A 21,710-nucleotide genomic window follows, 5' to 3' on the forward strand; every position below is an offset into this window, starting at 1 on the left:
CCTCCACACCCCCCAAAAAATAAGCAAAATATAAATAAAACTCAGTCTTTTTAGAAAATAGCTGCAATATACTTTGTTGAAAAATATACTAAAGTTTAAGAATAATAACAATTAATACAAAAAAACATAACAAGATTAAAATAAGGATTTAGTTTATTAAAGTGCTAATTTTTTAACTGTTGTCAGGCAGTCTGACAGATGGATAGACAAACAAATGGACAAACAGACAGATGGACAGACAAACAAATGAACAGACATACGTATGGACAGACAAACAAATGGACAAACAGACAGATGGACAGACAAACAAATGAACAGACATACGTATGGACAGACAAACAAATGGACAAACAGACAGATTGACAGACAAACAAATGGACAGACAGACAGATGGCCAGACAAACAAATGGACAAACAGACAAATGAACAGACAAACAAATGGACAGACAAACAAATGGCCAGACAGACAAATGGACAGACAAACAAATGGACAGACAGACAGATGAACAGACAAACAAATGGACAGACAGACAGATGGACAGACAAATAAATGGACAAACAGACAGATGGACAGACAAACAAATGGAGAGACAGACAGATGGACAGACAAACAAATGAACAAACTGACAGATGGACAGACTAACAAATGGACAGACAGACAGATGGACAGACAGACAGATGGACAGACAGACAGATGGACAGACAAACAAATGGACAAACAGACAGATAGACAGACAAACAAATGGACAAACAGACAGATGGACAGACAAACAAATGGACAGACAGACAGATGGACAAACAGACAGATGGACAGACAAACAAATGGACAGACAGACAGACAAACAAATGGATAGACAGACAGATGGACAGATTGAAAGAGAGTAACATACCTCAGTGGTTCCGTCAGGGTTGGTTTTCATTTCCATTGGTTTCTCCCCATTCTTCAACTCTTGATCATCCCATTTACTGAATTCTCCAGCTAAATATTAGATTTAAAAGTTTAAAACAAGTATGACAGCGTTAATAAAAACGAATATTGACAAATATAGAATATGATTAAAGTCCCTCCACAGATTATGACGTTATACGATAGAATAGCCAATGACCAATGGTAAAATTTATGCTGGCCTCTAATTCGCTATTCTATCGTATGGCATCATATTATGTGGAGGGACTTTAATCATCTTCCAAAATGAAGTATCAAAGCCTTCAACATTCAACAATACCTGGAAAACTAAACAAAAATTTCCGTGCAAATGTATTCCAAAATTACTTTAATTACTTGGGGACAGCGGAAAGTGTCATTTGTGACGTCATGAAAATACGTTTATTATCCATCTCATTTTTAGAGGTTTCCTGTCCCACTTCTCATCTCATCCTTGCTTTTTATACGTACTTTTATGATATCTGTATAAAAGGTTTCCTGATTTTCTATATATTCATATTTTTTATGACCATGCACTCTATTAATACTTAGTGTATCGGAAGTATAATAGTGTGATGCGTTTGTGAACTCGAACCTTTATCCTTTTGTTTTCCTTATCATTAATGTCAGTTTGGAAAGCGGTGAAATTCAAATGTTCATAATTGGACGCGGCATTCAAAACAATGCTTGCACATGGACCATAAACAAAGCGAGCATAGCCATCTTTGATCTTTCTTTCAAAATGTGCGGATTATATGCGTGATGAAAAACCATGTATAGTCAGAATTGTGGTGTTGTCCGTACTGAAAAATACCTTTGATTGCTTCCCGGCTTTACAGGAACAAAAACTTCGGTAAGAATTCTTTCTTTAAGCATTTTTAATGGAATGGAATTAATTTTAAAAGACGGCAAATAATCTTTCATTTTTACTTAAATTAGACCAAGTAATTAATTTATTTTTGTATCAGAATATTTTAATCGTAGTCTATAATGATTTTGTTTATGAATTTCAAACTCGTATTTAATTTTTGATTAATTTTAAGCAAAAAAGACGATTGTTCCAAATAAGAAAAGATTTATTCTCTTTTACAAGATTTATTTTATCATGTATTTAACATTTTAATATTTGATTATTAATTTTGTTATTTTCTATTTCAGCATGACCGTTTTCATACAATAAATTGTATTAGTAACTATGCTGGTTTTGTCTCTTGTGGGAAGTAGCAGGTTTCGTACGTCTGTACGCAAAGATCTGGTAAACGGCCAGCCAAATGCCGTTGTACCGAAACAATGAAAACGGTAAGAAGTCCAGTCAGCCAGTCAAAGCCAGTGACAGTTACCGTATGTGTTGAATGTGAATGAAATTCTACACGTGACTATAGTTGTAATCAGTGTTAACAAAAGTGAAAATGGCACCTAAAAAGACTAGGTATGAATTATTGTCGGGCAGATTGCCTATGGCAGTTGAAGTGATAACCGCAGAGTTAGACAGAGTGATGCAGGTAGTTTCAGACACCGCAAACATCAATGTTAATCTCGCCAAGGAATGCATCCTTGTCCATGATGTGAACCTAAATCTGGAACGTACTATGAGCGGTCTTCAACAGCTGGATGTGTTAATCCAAGATGATATTAACCTAAAGGATTTTTATAGTGACGTTATCATGGCACGAAAGAACTATAGCGAGTTAAAACTTACATTAAGTGCCATAGATGAGCTAAGAGCGATAAACAATGAGGTCTTAGTTCTTGGTGATGATCTTGCAGCTCATAAAAACAGTTTGCAACAACGTTGCATGCAAATAGTGAAAGTTATTAAAGGTGATTATATACCTTTACCAACCAAAATTATTAGTGATATGACTAAACTGATGGAGACGCTGGCAAAGGCTAAGCAAGAGCCTGTTACGCCAGTCTCGGGTGCCTCGGTAGATCCTATGTTGCCGTCATTTGGCGCCCAATCGTTTGCTGCCAGTCCGATGTTTTCGTCTCATGGGTACATGCCACGTCTAGACGAAAAACTCCTTCCCAGCTTTGACGGGCAAGAATCTTCTTATGCGCAATTTAAGGAGAATTTCCAGAAGCTTACTACTGGATATGAGCCCAGCTACCTGCAGATGGTGTTAAGTTGTGAACGAGTTATGAAGGATAAACCGTTGAGGCTGCAGTTGCAACAGATTGCCACGCACGCAGCGCAATGGACATATCTGGACCAGTTATTCAAATCCAGAACCAGACAGATGTTGTGTATATTCAACAGCTGGGACAAGAAAGGTAAATTGTCCGAGAGCGGCCAGATTGTTAGCGCTCTTGCCGAGTTCTCAGGTGCCATCAACCAGCTCGAGCAGATGACCAAGGCTGATGGTAAGGATGCAGTTTCTACAAGCCAATGGCTCACAGTTTTATTGTTGGAGATGTTATCTAAGAAACTGCCAAAAGAGTTTCAGGATAAGCTCGACCTTGCACTCGGGTCAATGGACGTTCCCGACGTGCCTAAGCTGCTGGATATACTAGAACAGCAGCGTGGAGCATTATTGATGCGTACCAGTCACGGCTTGGACACGCCGTCCAAGAAGAAAGGTAATCCTGCCGCAGCCGCGGCCGCCGTAGGTAAACCTGGTACACCTAGCAAGTTCAAGAAGAAGCAGTCCTGTCCGTCAGACGGCTGCAGTGGAGATCATTATTTTTTTAAATGTTCGAAGTTTACAACCATGTCTGTTCCAGAACGGAAAGATTTTGTGATGAAAATCGGCGGGTGCCTTTTATGTCTTAATAAAGGGCACCGCGCCTCAGAGTGTCCGCGTGCTGAGAAGCTTGGAGGCTGCAGGATCAACAATTGTGGACAGAAACACAACTCCCTCCTCCATGAGTCCGTCGCCCAGGTTTCAGCTGTGTATGAAGCGCCGTTTTTGGGTGAGAATAATTACATGTTGATGCTCCAGAAGCTGGACGCCCTGGATGTCTACAAGAGGAAGGTGCCTGTGTCTGGGATTTGGGACACAGGTGCCAACCTCACCATGGTTACACAGTCTATTGCCAAGAAGTTGCAGTTGCCCTCTACTGGACGTGTAGCTACCATTTCAATGGCTGATGGCAAAGTTCAGTCATGCCCAACAGTTAAACTCTGTCTAGTTGACCGTAACAAGAACAAGCATGTTATGGAAGCAGCTGTTGTGCACACAATTGGACATACAGATGGGCTGCGCAGCATGGACCCAGTCGCCGCAGCTGCTCTGTTTGATATGAGGCCACAAGATTTTTCATTGGTCAATGGACCACTTGATATTCTCCTCGGGCATGTCACGCCCACGACGTTCCCAGCGGCGGATAAACTCATCGGCGAGTCAAGATTATACCGCAGCATTTTTGGTACAGGTTTCCTTGTTGTTTCAGCCGATGGAAAGCCTGTTAGCAAGCCAGTTGTTTGTAAAGTTACTAAGTTGGAAGTTGCAGCTATGGACTTCCTATCGTCGGAGGCGTTAGGCGTGCAGCCGCCGCGGCTGTGCAGTGGATGCACGGGCTGCAGGCATTGCCTGGCACTTGCGTCAGGCAAGTCAGCCGTTGATCAGCGAAAACAGGATCTGATAAAAGAAGGTTTAACATTGGATCTTGTGAAGAAAGAGTGGACGGCAGCTTATCCATATCGGCTGCCAACACATACGCTGCCGAACAATTCGCGGCAGGCGTATAATATAGCGCTTCGTGATCGCCGTCGCATGTTAAAAAACGGCGAATATGATGTGTTCGTGAAGGTGTTCAAGGAGGCGGTGTCCCGTGGGGTGTACGTCAAAGCCACGCCACAAGACCTAGCATATGAAGGGCCAATCTACTTTAATTCATTAGTGACGGCCTTCAAGGATAGTATTTCTACCCCCTTGAGAATCTGCGCAAATTCTAGCTTGACCTGCAATGGTACAAGTTTAAACCATATTATGATGGACGGCCCACCACCTACCTACACTTTGTTTCACAATCTTATTCGGTTCAGAAGTTACAAGTGTGCCTGCGTGTGTGATGTCTGTAAATTTTACAATTCTTTGGCGGCCACGTATGAAGATTCGCAGCTGAAGAGAGTGTGGTTTGCAGAGGATGAACATGCCAACCCCGAAGTTTACTTGACCAAAAAAGTTAACTTCGGGGAGAAATTGGCAGGCGATTTCGCCGTCACAGCCCTGAGATTGACAGCACAGATTTTTGGAGGGCGCAGCCGCCAAGATGTTCACGATGTTTATGGATCTGAATATGTCAAGGGAGCAGAGGTAGTTGCGAAGCAGGACCTGTGGAGAAGTGAGCAACAACCTACCGGTTCCAAGTTTGTACTGCATCAGGATGCTCCAGCTATCAAGCTGGAGCAGTGTACCTACATTGATGACCATACCGGCGGTCATAATAGCAAGCCAGAAGCCGTCAAAATGGTCGAAGAGCTGAAGGAAATGATTGAACCTGGCAACTTCAGCTTTAAATCAGTTATTTATTCTGGAGATGATGTTGATCCTGTTAAGGTACTGGGCATACAATGGGCCCCCAGAGAAGATGTTCTTACTTTACCTGCTCGGGTGAATCATGGCGCCAAGATAAAGGGCCGAAAATTGCTGGAGGACCTTGATCTGTTAGATTTGTGGAGAGCCATGCCAGAATGTGTAACGAAGAGAGAGATTTGGCGGGTCGTACAGCAATTATATGACCCCCTTGGCCTTCTGTGCCCACTACTCCTGAAGTCCAAGCTTATACTTCGGGAGGTCTGCATTAGTGGTGTATCATGGGATGAGCATGTGCCTGCCAAGCTGAGAGATGATTTTGTTGACAGTTTGGCCGACAGGGCTAAGCTTGCAGATGTGCCATTTCAACGTTCTTTAGTTCCTGATGAGCCATTGGGGCTCCCAACCATCATTGGGTTTTCTGATGCTTCAAGTTCAGCCTACGCAGCCATCATCTACCTACGTTGGCCAACGGCCAGAGGCTTCGAAGTGATTTTATGTAGTGGCAAGAGTCGTGTGGCTCCTGTTAAGATTGAGTCTATTCCAAGACTTGAGTTGTTATCATGTCTATTAATGGCAAGATTGGCAAATGCAATTGTCCGAGCCCTGCCCTTTGCAGTAGCAGGCAAGATGTTTTTTAGCGACAGCACTTGCGCTATATCGCAAATAGTGTCTGAATCAGTGATGTTAAACATATTTAACAGTCATCGTGTGAGTGAGATCCAACAGCTGACCAGCCCAGAGGATTGGCGCTGGCTTCCTACAGATCAGAACATTGCAGATCTTGCCACCAGAGGTGCCTGTACCATTCAAGATGTTTCACCAGGATCCAGGTATCAGGATGGGCCTGAATGGCTGCGCCTGGAGCAGGACCAGTGGCCTGTAAAGACGGCGGGTGAAGTAAATCACCCCATTCCAGAGGCTGAGATGAATCAGCGCATGGTCCGATTGAAGTGTATGGCCGTCCAGGTAGTTGATACTGATTTCTGGAGAACTTTAGCACGACGTACCTACAGGCAGGCACGTAAAACTATGCAGGCGGTGATCAGAGCTGCCAACTGTTTTAAGTTGTTGCTTGTCAAGAAACGAGTTCCGGCCAGGCAAGAGCCGATGAATGTTGCGGTTCCAGCTGGACAAGAGCCGACGGGAGTTTCGGTTCCAGCTGGACAAGAGCCGCTAGTTGATTCCAAGTTTTATAGCAACCACACTTTTTCAATTACCTACCTAGATGTGGTGTGTGATTTATTCCTGGCATCATACAACCAGGAGAAGGAGATGGTTATGGAGGCTGAAGGTAAATATGATAGTCTTCAACCTTATTATCACGATACTGAGGTGTACTGGCCTATCGTTGGTAATAATGGCTATTATCCTGTTTGTAAATTCAGAGTCCTCAAGATGCGTTCCCGTGGAGATGAGGCCTTGGAGGCAGCAGCCGAGGGGAAGAAAAAGTTGTTCAAGGATTCCCCTGGCCTTATTTTGATTGATCGTCACAATAACTTGGCCAGACTATTCCTACAGCAGGCCCACGATGAACTTGGCCATGCCGGTCATAGAAAGACTTTGGTACAGAGTCGCAGGTATGCTTGGATATCACGTGGCCGCCAGGAAGCTATGAAGGTTGTCAAGTCATGTTCCAGTTGTTGTCTAGAGTATGCACGTCGTTCAGCCCCAACTATGGCAGACGTCCTGCCTGACAGGTTAGAATCTTCAGTTCCTTTCTTCCATGTTCATCTGGACCTTGCCGGCCCGATGGAAGTTACAAGGCCTGGCGTCCGCACCAGAAAGAATCCAGCCAAGTACAAGGTTTGGTTGCTAATTGTTTGTTGTCGTTTTACACAAGCAGTGTTTGTTGATGTTCTGCTGGATTACAGTACTGAGGCTGTCATTATTGGCCTCAGAAAGCTTCAAGCATTCTACAACATGCCCAGAGTCGTGACTACTGATCGCGGCACCAACTTTCTTGGCTCGAAAAGAATACTTGATGAAGTTATGAAGAAATCTGATGTGAGTTTTGAGTGGCACCTTGTACCGACTGGCGCTCATTCGTATGTAGGAAGTGTTGAGCGCCAGGTCGCCATGGTCAAGCGTGTCCTCAATAAGAAGTTGTTTGGAGCTGTTGTCAATCACAACGAGTTGTTGCTGCTGACTGCTGAAACTGCTAGAGTTTTAAACTCTAAACCCTTGAGCTATGCTACACAAGGGAATGATGTTAATACATGGAGAATCATCTCTCCTGCTGATTTGTTGGGTGGCAGAGCTAACGACGGGATTTGCTCGTTCGAGACCGGTTGCAGAGATCGAATTACACGCCGTTTAAGCCATCTGGAGGAGCTGACTAGACAGTTCCATGAAGTCTACAAGCAGCAGCTGCTGCCTGAGCTATTGCGCACGGTAAAGTGGAGGCGCAATCAAGTTCCGCTGAGCGTTGGAGATGTCGTTCTTGTCGACGGGTGCACCAACTTGGTTAAGAAGTATCGCCTCGGCAGAGTTCAAGACGTACGAGGCGGTGGCCGTACAGTTGTAGCCCGTTTCAAATTGTCCGATGATGTTGAAGCCACGGATAACGAGATTTCTTCAAGACGATTGTTGAAAGTAAACCTACCCCAAGATGATTCCCAAGACGATTAAGTATTTTTATTAGTATCGTTCTTATCGCGTATTTTTTAAACTTTCAACAATTGCACATTTTTTTAATTTTATAATTGACGCAAATTTCCTTACAAATTCGTTTAAAATTATAAATGAGCTCAGAATTTTATTTCCAACGCATAAAACTAAAGTTTTCTATTCGAATACATGAGTTTTCTTTACGGATTTATTTGATCGGGACCTGGGATTTTTTCGCGTAAAAAATCTTAGGTACGTATTTTTTATTTTGGATGCGAAGCATTATTGTCGTTTTTTGTTTAACAGACGTGAAATATGATATATACAGATAAGAATAGAAATGAAACACAATTGATCATTTTTAAATATCTTTTTATATTACAAGCATTATAAATAATTTAATATCAACTATATATATCAAGATTATTATATTTTATTTCGTTCTGAAGATTACCTAAAAACAAAAAAGCAGTAATTTTATGAACACAGCAGATTTACTTTGATTTGTTTGATTTTATTCGATGAGTATAGCCTAATGAAACTGCTATACAAAGCCTTCCAGCTCTGTTTCCTCGGCCGAAGACCTTGCATAACAGCAAAACTAAAGCTTAAGAAATATCTGATAACTTTGAAAAGATTCTTTCATAATTTCTTTGATTCCTTCTTTATTTGAAGACTTTAACTTTGGAACATTTTTCATTCTATCTTTTTCAGAAATGTTCGTGAATTGAGCCCCGCGCCAGGAATCCTGTTCACGGTTACACAAAAAAGAAACAAAACATAACCATTAACAGGACTCGTCGCACGTGGCATTATTATAATTGTAGTGCGTCGGTTTGATCTGCAAGCTTTCGAGGTTCAGGTTGAACTGAGGCCCCAATTGCTCTTAATTTTAGAAAGACTGTATAATTAAGTACACGGAAAAGCTTATTATCTATTCAGCCAAAGAGAAATTGCCAAATAAACACTTTTTGAGACTTTTCTTTTACTTGAGCTTAATTTAAAATTCGCATATGCAAAAATGCAATTTTACTTTCATTTTGATGTTTTATTGATGAATTAATACAGTTCTTTTATATGTTCTTAGATATAAGGATATTTTATTTTGATGATATGTTTAGATTAAGGATAATTTTACTTTATTTTGATTATTCTGTTTATCTAGATTTAAGGATTGTTTCTTATCTATCTTTTACATAAAGATTTGATCGAAGAAAGATTTACGTATGCATTTTCACTTTTCTATAGCAAAAAATATTTGTTTGAAAAGAAGTTTTTTAAGTAATTATTCTTCTTTTATTAAAAAAGTTTGAATGAATTATTTGATGATTAATGCAGATTATGTTTAGCATTAAGTTTATTTTAATATTAAGAATATTATTATTATCATTATTATTGATTAGGTACCTAATTAAAGTTCGGGTACTTATTTAAATTATTATTATGTATTGCATTACATGGTCTAACAATTTCAAATAACCATTTGTTTATTTCGAAAAATTGTGAGGCCATGAGAATAAGTGTTATGAGTGAGTAGTGAATGTGTAAGCTTTCAATAAAGAATGTTTTATTTCCTATTCCTTTATTCCTACATTTTTGTGGAATTGTGTCATTTGTGTTAGTGCGAGTATTCGTGAATATTACTACTAGCAAATTTGAGGCCAAAGGGCCAAAATTTAAAACTCTTGTAATTTATGTGGTTTTGAATTGTGACTTTTGTGGACATTGTCTGCACACAAAGTTGAAAAGTTGAATAGTGCGGTGTTCGATTCCCCACTTTCAGGCGGGTGTGTATCGGAAGTATAATAGTGTGATGCGTTTGTGAACTCGAACCTTTATCCTTTTGTTTTCCTTATCATTAATGTCAGTTTGGAAAGCGGTGAAATTCAAATGTTCATAATTGGACGCGGCATTCAAAACAATGCTTGCGCATGGACCATAAACAAAGCGAGCGTAGCCATCTTTGATCTTTCTTTCAAAATGTGCGGATTATATGCGTGATGAAAAACCATGTATAGTCAGAATTGTGGTGTTGTCCGTACTGAAAAATACCTTTGATTGCTTCCCGGCTTTACAGGAACAAAAACTTCGGTAAGAATTCTTTCTTTAAGCATTTTTAATGGAATGGAATGAATTTTAAAAGACGGCAAATTAATCTTTCATTTTTACTTAAATTAGACCAAGTAATTAATTTATTTTTGTATCAGAATATTTTAATCGTAGTCTATAATGATTTTGTTTATGAATTTCAAACTCGTATTTAATTTTTGATTAATTTTAAGCAAAAAAGACGATTGTTCCAAATAAGAAAAGATTTATTCTCTTTTACAAGATTTATTTTATCATGTATTTAACATTTTAATATTTGATTATTAATTTTGTTATTTTCTATTTCAGCATGACCGTTTTCATACAATAAATTGTATTAGTAACTATGCTGGTTTTGTCTCTTGTGGGAAGTAGCAGGTTTCGTACGTCTGTACGCAAAGATCTGGTAAACGGCCAGCCAAATGCCGTTGTACCGAAACACTTAGTATAACCTTGATTACGCCACGTACTGATGATATCATTCTTGTTAACAAATTTTAACTTACTTTTAGTAACTTCAGTTGCTTTCCAAGAGTCGGGGACATTTAAACTTGACAAAGCCCAACTTTCAAATCTGGAAAAAAATAATACTTTATTATGAGTGCTTTTTTACTTTTTTACAAAAAATTTAATATGAAAAACTATAGGTAATATATCTATAATAGAAATGGTTTTATTTGATTCAGGTTATTAAACAATAAATTAACATAAATACAAGAGTTTTACATTGACATGTAAATATCCTGAAGCTACTTTGACCTGAAGCTACTTTGTCCTTAAGCTACTTTGTCCGAAGCTACTTTGTCCAAGATCCCATCTGAAGAGATTATCAATTGTTACCTTTTATTGAAGCCCATAGCCACACAGTATACAATGTACATAACCAGAAATATTGTTGACTCATACCTAAACAAATTCTAATAATTTTCTATAAAGTTAGTAATAGTTATTTCTCGCATCGTATTATAAACAGCTTTCCGCGGATATAGAATGTACAATTATAAGATTAAAACTAATTTTTTTAGCCCCGAGGTGCCGAAGGCACCGGCTGAAAAAACTGGTTTTAACCTTATGATTGTACATTTTAATATTCGTAGAAAGCTGGATATAATATGATGATAGACATAGTTTTTTTCGTATGGATGAGAACCGGTTCCTATCCACCGGATTCGAATGAATCCGAGAATAGTTATTTCTCGTATCGTATTATAAAAGGCTTTCCGCGGATATAGAATGTACAATTATAAGATTAAAACTAGTTTTTTAGCCCCGAGGTGCCGAAGGCACCGGCTAAAAAAACTGGTTTTAATCTTATGATTGTGCATTTCTATATTCGTAGAAAACTGGATATAATACGATGCTAGACATAGTTTTTTCGTATGGATGAGAACCGGTTCCTATCCACCGGATTCGAATAAATACGAGAATAGTTATTTCTCGTATCGTATTATAAACGGGTTTTCGCGGATATAGAATGTACCACGGGGCTAAAAAAAACTAGTTTTAATCTTATGATTGTACATTTCTTTATTCGTAAAAAACTGGATATAATACGATGCTAGACATAGTTTTTTCGTATTCATGAGAACCGGTTCCTATCCACCGGATTCAAATGAATACGAGAAAAACTATTACTTTTTATTTCTATTAGCGAAGTTACTCTATAAGTGTTCGTTTTTGTCTGTCTGTAATGAAATCATATATTACAATCTATTCTAAAGTACACTAAATATTTTTTATTTAATGATTGATTTTAACAATTTTAAAACATAGTTAAAATTTGCTTTATAATATTTATTTATATAAAGAAGGTGTATCAACTTTTTTGCTTTTTATTTAAGATAGCTAGCCGGTTCTTTTAGTAAGTAGTAGATGTAAAATTTTTCATAGAATTCAGATATGCAATCGGTTTTTTTGTAGACCTCTTATTTTTGAAATAATTTAAGTTTTTAAAAAAAATAATTAAGTCGGTTTTAAGGTACTAAAACGCAACAAAATAAAAGAAGAAAATTGCCAGTATGAACAAAAATAGTAAGATCTTTAATTTGACACCTTACTTTTAAAATTCTGTTGAGTAATTATTGAAAAAATCTATTTTGTTAACCTCGGATTAATCAAAACTTTGAAATTAAAAATATCCTCTCACAGGCATAAAAAGTATGTGTTCATATATACTTTTAGAATGAGAAAAATAATACGAATCCATTCTAAGCAAAATTGAAAAACATTTATAAAACTAAAATAAAAAATATAAGTTTATTTTAAGAATCATAATTTTCGGCTTTAAAGGGTTAGCTTGAATAAAACCTGAACAAAACCTAAACAAAAGACAATGCAATGTAGCAGATATTTTTTAAACACAAGAAACAATAATGTATTTTTAATTGCATTGTTTTGAAGTTTATAAACAGACTGATGCATATTTGTTCATAACTTTTCATTCTTTACATGTTCTGTAATATCACTATATTTATTGTAGTATCTATTGTATATATTGTACGAACGTTCTCCTTTTTTTCGGCAATTCTATTGGTTAACTTTATAGGTTAAGCTTCGCGATTCGTCAATTTTCGCGATTTGTGATTGGCTAGTTTAGTAGTTACAATTCTTAAAATAAACTTTTTATTTTTTTTATTTTTTATTACAATTTTTTAAAACTTTTTCAATTTCGCTTAGAATGGATTCATAATATTTTTCTGATTCTAAAGGTATATATGAACCCATATTTTTTATGTCTGTTTGATAAAATATTTAGGTTTAAAGTTTTTATTAAACCGAGATTAAACAAATTGATTTTTTCAATAATTACTCCACAGAATTTTAAAAGTAAGGTGTCAAATTAAAGATCTTACTATTTTGGTTCATACTGGCCATTTTCTTCTTTTATTTTGTTGCATTTTAGTACCTTAAAACCGAATTAATTATTTTTTTAAAAAACTTAAATTACTTCAAAAATAAGAGGTCTACAAAAAAACCGATTGCATATCTGAATTCTATGAAAAATTTTACATCTACTACTTACTAAAAGAACCGGCTAGCTATCTTAAATAAAAAGCAAAAAAGTTGATACACCTTCTTTACAGAAATGCCTGTCCAACAGACAGACCTTCCAAAACATGTAATTGTAGATTAGCAGAGCTAGAAGAAAAATGTTTACCATGTAACTTGGTTGTCAAAGATGGTGAAGATGAGAATAATGATACTGATCAGATAGCAGAAACAGTCCCTGAAATTAAAAAAAAAATATTAAAAAATATACTAAACTTAAAATAATAACAATTACTACTTTAATGAGAATTATTTTTATAATACATTGAATAACTTAAAATCTAAAATAATAACAAAGGAGATTTTTTGTTACTATTAATAATGATCAACATTACCTCTACAGAGTTATTGACAGATGGACAGACACTCCCCCACCCCCTCCCTTGACAGAAGAAAACAAACAAACATATAAATGATATACTGTACAACATGATATTTCAAAAACATATTAATATCAAATTTGCTTATATTTAGATATATTGTATACAGAATTTTGGTGATGGTGCTATTGCATAAAAGGATTTAAGTGTTTTAGCAAAAAAACAATAAACATTTTAGATTGCAATTGTTAGATAAGATTAAGTTTTTAATAGACAATAGCCTAAACAAATGTTTGAATGATGAATGTTACTGTTTCAAGTCAATTTTAAAAATCTATCTTCTTCAAAAAAAAAAAAAAATCAGTTTTATAGTGTTACATCACCAAATATAAACCTCTCTATAAAACAGAAGCTCAAGCCTATGTGTTATACCTATCCATGATACCAGAGAATATAATATAAAAATAGACACCTGATAATTTATCTATAATTCTATGCCTATATTTCAGCAAGATATTCACACAAACCTACCACACCATCACACAAAGATGATACGGCCATACCATGTTGAAAGTACCAGTTCTCGTCTGATATGACCAACAAAACTATAAATACAGAACAACCAAACTTGTATATAAAAAAATTGCTTTTATAAATAATATTTTTGTTGTAAATAAGAAAAAGAAGTAATATATAACGAGATTTTTCATAATATATGTTAGATGTAAATATTGAATTTTTATATAATGTTTGTAATTGTAAATATTGCTGGAAACAAGGAATACCATACTACTATTCACTAAAACCAACGGTTTGAGCAAGGTAGTCAAGAAGCGAGAGTGAACTAGTGTAGTGGTGTTCCATTCCTTATCCTAACAATAAAATTTGATATAGCTTGTGATTGGAAGCAATTCCAAAAGTCACTGAGTACTGTACATGTTGCAAAAAATAAATAGTTGAAAATTTCCTGAATAGATCCTTTAATTTTATTTATCTCTTTGATATTTTTTACTTTTCTTAAATTCCCCCTCTGAGGTTGTTTGAATCATACATTTTAAAAGGTCTTCGTAAAAATAATTAAGAAATCTAAAAAACTAAAGAAATAAGTAAAATCTCTAGATAATCATTTTTCCTTTCTTTTTAACATTAAATAGGCAAAGTACATAACAAAACTTTTTTAAACCCCAAAACTTTTTTTTAGTCCCCAACAGTTGTCTCCCCAAGTGGTTTCGAACAGATTCTGGAAATTTTTATTCACCTTAAATTACTGGCTTAGGTTTTTAATGGATATTGGGAACGTGAAACACACCTACACTAGTGATACTTGGACTTGATTCTATTGGTTGACATTTTTGCCTTATTCTCCAATACAATCAAAGCTAAGAAAAATCTCAACTTTTTTTAAGGGGGGAGGGAGGGAACCCAGTGATTTTTTTAAAAAAAGTTTAAAGTCAATTTTATATAATCGTAGTGAACTTATTAAAATCAAAATAAAATTGATTATTTATTATTTTAAAAAGCAATATTGAATCAGATTAAATGAAATTTCGTTGAGCAAGCTTTTATTTCGTTTTTAAGTAAAAATAAGAATTTAATTGAATAAAGCAACACACATACATTTTAATTCTAAAGCTCTAAAAAAAAAACGTAGTTTTTTTGAGGCACCTTGTATAAAAAAATCATTTTATAATGTAACTTTCCTTTTCACAAAGAATTCTTCTTTTTTTAACCAAAATTTTCAGCATTAAATGTTTATTTTGAAAAATATGAAAATTATCTATCTAGTAAAAATCCGAATTTTCCAATCATTTAGTATTCACCCCTTGATTATTTTTCATAACAAAATAACCATAAACTTTGAGTAAAGTCACTCTATAACTATTTAACGTTGATTGTCGACTCCCTACTTTGTTGCATTCGTTTTATTACAAACCTTTTTCTGTCTAAACAAATTTTCCACATCAAAGCTATGCAATAGTTTTATGTTTCACGCACATTTATGTTGAAATAAATACTCCATATTAATGTATCTTGTTATACTTTTATCTTGTCCGTCTGTGAGTATTTAAACATGGAGCAAAGCTTCCACTAACTAGGTAATGACGTACGTTCTTTGAAAAACTTGCTGCTCTATAACTGATATCCTCTCATATACACAATTACCTGTATTTTATAAAATGTATTTAAAATGTTAACAGCATTGATTTACTTCTCATGAAATTATAACATATTAGTTTAACTACTATTTGTTGTTTTACATTCAATCTTAAATATTAAAGCATTTTTTTTTATCATTCCAATTTCTAAACTCCATTTGATTCTAGAATTTTTATTAAAATTTTTAAGCTTGTTTTTTTTATATTTTACAATCAATAGCTTTTTGTATGTCTTTTTCAATTAGGATCTACTTTTTTAAATTAACACTTTATAAATGAAAAGCAAGATTTCAAGAATTAATTAGGCTACACAAACAAATTTATAAAACAAAAAATTTTTGCACTTGTTTGTTCTTGTCTGTTTTACAAAAATTAAACAGTTCTTATAAATATACATCACCTTATATCACGAACATAATGTATTAGCTTACCTTCCCCATTCAAGCTTAATGGTTTGGGGAATGGATCTACCATTGCTTCACAGGGAGACAATGGTTATAGATTTAAATTTTCTTTTATTACGTTTTGTTAACACATTGTCATCAACAAATAAAACAAAACAAAATGAATTAAAGTTTTTTATTGTAATAAGGTTCAATGTTTTTTTTATGATAATCCTTAGCATCCCTGATTCTGACATCTACTCTATCTATATACCCATTTTTGGCATTGCCACAAGCCATATACAAATTTTTTACCTTCCCTTTTTGCTTCGCCCTACCCCTCTCATTTTTTTTGAAAAGGCAATTTATGTACATCCTTGGTTCTTAAAGACTTTAACAATGACGTATTACAAACCCCCCCACCACACCCCCATATCTAAAACCCCACTCCATCCATAATGTATACACATCGTAGATAGTTTTACCTTTGGTGTAATTGTAGCGAAACTACTCTATAACTACATATAATGTTTTATCTATAAACACAAAACTTAATTTAAAGACTAACCCTACAATGTATTTATCTTAATTTTCGACCAACAGAAATGAATTTAAAGTAACAGCGAAGTAACTCTATTACTCCAAACCTTGTCTTGCCCATAATTTTGTTTTGGCTCTCTACTCATGAATGTTGTCAACCTTGTTTTGTTTTGATAATTTCTTTTTCTGGAAAAATATGTTCTATTCAAACTCATATACACTTAGATTTTTTTTCTTTCTTCAATTTTTAGGGGGTAGGATCTACCTCATTCTATAAAATAATATGCTTTTCTTTACCTTATCATTTAAAATAGTATGCTTCTGTTTGTATAGTTACCTATCCTTAAATTCCTGTTTAACATTCTTATTGGTTGAATTTTCAATTTGGGCCCAAATCCAAATTCTAAATTTGAAGCAATGCTTTACACAATTCATGTTCGCCTGTCCGACCTTATCTCTTGTACTGCTAAGCAACAAAATTATTTCTCATTCTTTATTTTTAAAACAAATGTCATTCATAAATTTCAAAAACTAAAGTCTGCAACTGCAACTAATCAATTTATTTAAAATACATAAGTTTATCATAATTTAATATAAAAGCCCCTTATTAGTATTGCATAAAAATATCTTACACAAAAATAGCCCACAAAAAATAAGTGTATTATCTTATCCCTTGAAATCCCTGGTAAACAACCAAAATAAAGGTGTGCCGTAAGCTATAATGATTTTTCATCATACATCAATAATCTTGGCAAGGGCCATTGTAATGATTAGCCCCCTTCCCTCTTAGACAACCCAACCCCTCAATATATTTAAAATTTCAAATTTTTAAAATGTTATTTAAAGGTCTCTCTTTTTATTAAGAGCCCAACCAACACTCCCCATTTCCCCTGTTAACATGTAAACTTTCTACTTTCTAAAAACCAGCATCGATTTATAACATACACATTTATACAATTTTAGAAATAGCAAAGCCACTCCATAAATGAGAATTAAATACCAGCCTGTTTATTGTTAAGCATATATGATAAATTTTGGGATGACTATCAGCTTCTCAACCCCTATTTACGATGTACGCCTAGCATTTTTAAATAACAAGATAGTTTTTTTTATTATTATAAAACATTTCTTATATACATCTCTAAAGCCAAAAATATGTGAAAATATGACTTGAGGTGTAAACTTTGGATAAATGTTTTCTGTTTGTGATATGTATGTCTGTTTTTGTATGTTGTTTGTGTCTGTGTGTGCGAATGCCCTAAGATTCTACAAACTTAAATGCCAAATAAGGATTTTTACTTAAAATGAATGTATCTTTTAATAATTTTTATAATCTAAAAAGTACAATTAAAGTTTACAAAATGAACATTTTTATTTCATTTAAAACATAAAGTACTACAAATAGAAAATTTACTTATCGTAAAATCATCTTTAATTTTTTTCAGTTTATAAACAGAAAAATATTTTCTATTCTATTTGTTTCTATTGAGATAAAATAATTAAACTCGCCGAAGCACTACAAATTTAAAGAGTCAATATTTTGACACTTTTATTGGATAATAGACAAAAATACATAATAAGACATTCTAAAAATCCTAAACTTCCTCGCTTTCTTTGTCATTATTTTGTTTTTCTTCATGTAAATTTTAGTTAAATTGCTTACTAACTTTCGTTAAAAGCAAAGCTTTTCAATAATTAAGGTCCATCTATCTTTATTGCCGTTTTAGACATTAAAAAAAAAAATCATCATCTTGATTACAATCTTAGCATGATGATTCCTGTAGTAATTAGGTACGATTTAGGAAGCGTAGCAATTCTATATATGTTACCCTAATAAGTCTGTATGCCCATTGAAACAAACAGATTTTAATTTTTTCTCTTTTATGTCATAAAATAATCCATTTCATACAATTTTTGGAACACTGATTTCTAGAACAACAAAGAACAACGTTATTAGCAAGACATCAATATAATCAAGTCATAAAAATATAAGTATGTCTTTATAATTTAGCCTGTATTTAAACAGTTTTTCAACAAATTTACTTACTTAAATTTTGTTTCGACTTTTATACATTTATTTTTATATTTTTTAATTCTGACACTCTACAAGTGTTAATGTTTGTTTTTCTTCTACTGATTCCGAGCTTCAATTTTATGGATGATGTTGTATGTTGTATGTGTGTACTGTGTATGTACGAATTTGAATGTGTTTCTGTATTTTCATGTTTTTTTATGAAAAAGAAAAACATTATTGATGAAAACCCTGTATATAAATCTACAATCATTGTAATAAAACCATTTATTTAATTTTTGATTAGCCCCCACCCCCCCCCCCCCCCCAGCATAAATATTTGTTTTTTTAGGGGGAAGGAACAGTTTACTTTCATACATATGTAAGTAAATATAGGAAACGGTAAAATTTCACATAATTAAAATCACTGTGATTTTAATTAAACCTTTTTTGAAAAAAAATTAGATATATATATATAACTAATGAAGTTATGTATATACAAGGATTTTTACCCCCTACACCTTAAAGAAAGGTGTTGGAATGTATATATTTAGTTTACAAAGGAGAATATAAAAATATTGATAAATCACTGAGATCTTATCAGAGAAAAGTATTTTTATATCCACAATACAACTTAATGAAAGTTGTAGACTATACTATAATGAATAGTATAGTCCTCCTTATCAAATAATTTTTTAAATAACAACAGAAAAAAAAACATCCTGTTACTTGTCGTTTAATTTGCAAAATGTTTTAAATAATACATTTAGTTTTATTTCATTTTAAAGATTATCTTTCATTTTTTAAAATATGATTTGTAATAGAAATTTTAGAATTCAAAATCGTAAATTTGTTAAATCAAACCATGACTTCAATCAAATAGATATATTTCATCATTCATTTAGTAAAAATCAAATTATAGTTCATAAATAAATTATTTTAAGATGTGAAACATGTTCTATAAAATGTAAGTTAAACTCATAGCGCTTTATAAGTGTATGCTTCGCTTAATGACGTCACCCTTTTCTTTTGCTTTTTCATTATTAGAATGTTTAACAATTTTAGCATATCTATAATTTGTTTCAATTCATTAAATTGTACAATTAAATGTTCACACCCATTTTCACTCAATTCTTGGAGGGAGCGGACAATGACAAACAAATTAATATTCTTCTCTCCATAGATAAAATATGTCTTATTCATTACATGGTAAAATCATATTCATTTAGTCTTGATATTTCCCACCATTTGTTCTGAACGCATATAATTAGAGTTTAACATAAACTTTTAAAAATAGCACAAATAGAAAATAAAGATTTCCCCATGTATGGATAAATATAATTTTATGTATATTACTTTTGATGTAAAAAGAAACCCAATTCTTTAACACTGTACAGTCGCTCTATAACGAAAGTAAGGCTGTCTGACTATATAAAGAACCTTATTTTACTTAAACAAAAACTTTAAGAACCACAGTTTACCTTTTGAAATATTGTCATTTTTAAATTTTTAAATTTCTCTAATTAAGTTTTTAACCCCTTCCTTTACTTTTCTTTATCATTTTTTTCTTGACCTAGTTCTTTAATTGCCCTATAACTGTTTTCACAAATATTTCCAGAAAGACATTTATATAAATTTGCTTGTCTCTCTTTAATTTTATTAAAAATTAATTTAATCGCTGTGCTACTTGTGGACATTGTTGTCCATGCTAGTCTGACAGAAAGAATTTATTAAAGATAATGTTCAATATCTTTCAAATTACAAAAATCATTTCTGATATACATTTCAAGCAAAAAAAAAAAAATTTAATAAAAACCTCTTAGATAAATTTTTTTTTTCTAAATTCGATTTTCGTGTATATTTGTAAAAGCTCTTCTTACCCCAGGAAAACCTAAGAAAGATCTTAATTTTTTTTCGAGGGGGGAGAAAGGGAGAAATCGATTTTTAAATTCTATTTCATTTTCTTTCATTTTAAATTCAGCATACCCATATTTAATGAAAATATTTAACCCATATTGCTGTATAAAGTTCTATAATATCAAAATAAAAAAAATGAAACCCTTTATTCATTAATTATTTGTGCCTAAATTGGTTTCCATCACTGAATATAAAGGTAGATTTAAATTTAAGAATAAGTTAAATCACTTTTCAAAATAAATTTTAAATGCCTCTACAATAAACCAAACATCACGCTTATAAAAATCTACTGGATATCGGCCGTACTAAAAATCATTCATCGTATTGTATTGGAGATGATTTACTGCGGATGTTGGAGCAGAAAATTGTAATATTGGTACCAGTTTTGTTGGCCCGAGCTAGCAGAGCCGGAATTGATCTTATAGTTTGTTGTTTTACTGCCAGCGAAAAGCTGTCTGTAATACGATATGATAAATAAACATTTTATATGCAATTTTTTACATTTGCTGAAACATGCAATCAATTGATTGTACTTTTCAGAGAAGCTTTATAAATGTATTTGGTTGCTTTTTGGGCTATATTCATGAACTTCTTATCCTCTCCTTGAGACTAGAGATGAAGCAACTAGTATTTTACAAAAAACCTCTTCGCATTTATGAAAGTTTAAAATATTTAGCATGTATAAACTTTTACAAATTAATTCTTTTTTAACTCATTTAAATATTTCAAATTTTAACATTAAAAAAAATTTCAAAATCCTTCAATTTGCTGATTTTCTATCTTACAAACATATTCTTAACTTTGTAACTTAATTATAATGTAATACTTTTTCATGAAAAACTAGCGGCTACGACCCTAACATCTAGAGACTATGTATTTGATAAGGCAAAGAGTAGCTAAATAAAGTAGCCTAAAAACCATAGCAAGGTCTATGTTAGTCTTACTAACAACAGAGAATCGAATTAATCTAGTAGTTATTGAGATACCAAGCTTTAACAAAAACAAAAAAAACATTGATAAAAAGCTATACTTTCACATAGTAAAGGTTGCGTGATTTTATTGAAAATAAAATTATTTCATTTTTTATCAACCTTTTATTATATTTTTGACTTAAAGAATGGTTATGTATCATGTAAATTAAGAAACATGTAGAAAATAACATATTCTTATAATCCTTTCATACAATATAAGTTTTTGGCTCTGACGCACTCCTAAAAGTTATTAGTTTTTACAA

General features: G+C 33.5%; 1 protein-coding gene and 2 long non-coding RNA genes across 7 annotated transcripts in view; 2 read left to right on the plus strand and 1 right to left on the minus strand.

Moving 5' to 3' along the window:
* Positions 1–21,710, minus strand: part of LOC145303776 (putative sodium/potassium/calcium exchanger CG1090) — an 85,567-nt gene that overhangs the window by 38,031 nt on the left and 25,826 nt on the right. For all 5 annotated transcript variants that reach the window (XM_080145385.1, XM_080145384.1, XM_080145387.1 and 2 more), the window contains exons 12-15: positions 13,259–13,327; positions 10,942–11,007; positions 10,608–10,675; positions 891–979 (exon numbers count right to left, since the gene is read on the minus strand). In XM_080145385.1, the coding sequence (XP_080001511.1) occupies positions 891–979; positions 10,608–10,675; positions 10,942–11,007; positions 13,259–13,327 (292 nt within the window). The remainder of the gene's footprint in view (positions 1–890; positions 980–10,607; positions 10,676–10,941; positions 11,008–13,258; positions 13,328–21,710) is intronic.
* On the plus strand, positions 1,482–2,119 carry LOC145303777 (uncharacterized). The gene is made up of 2 exons (XR_013873812.1): positions 1,482–1,778; positions 2,084–2,119. It is a non-coding gene; the product is annotated as an uncharacterized LOC145303777 (long non-coding RNA).
* LOC145303778 (uncharacterized) lies at positions 9,593–10,446 on the plus strand. The gene is made up of 2 exons (XR_013873813.1): positions 9,593–10,104; positions 10,411–10,446. It is a non-coding gene; the product is annotated as an uncharacterized LOC145303778 (long non-coding RNA).

Source organism: Acartia tonsa, chromosome 13, assembly GCF_053477335.1.
Source record: "Acartia tonsa isolate MP-2025a chromosome 13, ASM5347733v1, whole genome shotgun sequence".
NCBI lineage: Eukaryota > Metazoa > Arthropoda > Copepoda > Calanoida > Acartiidae > Acartia > Acartia tonsa.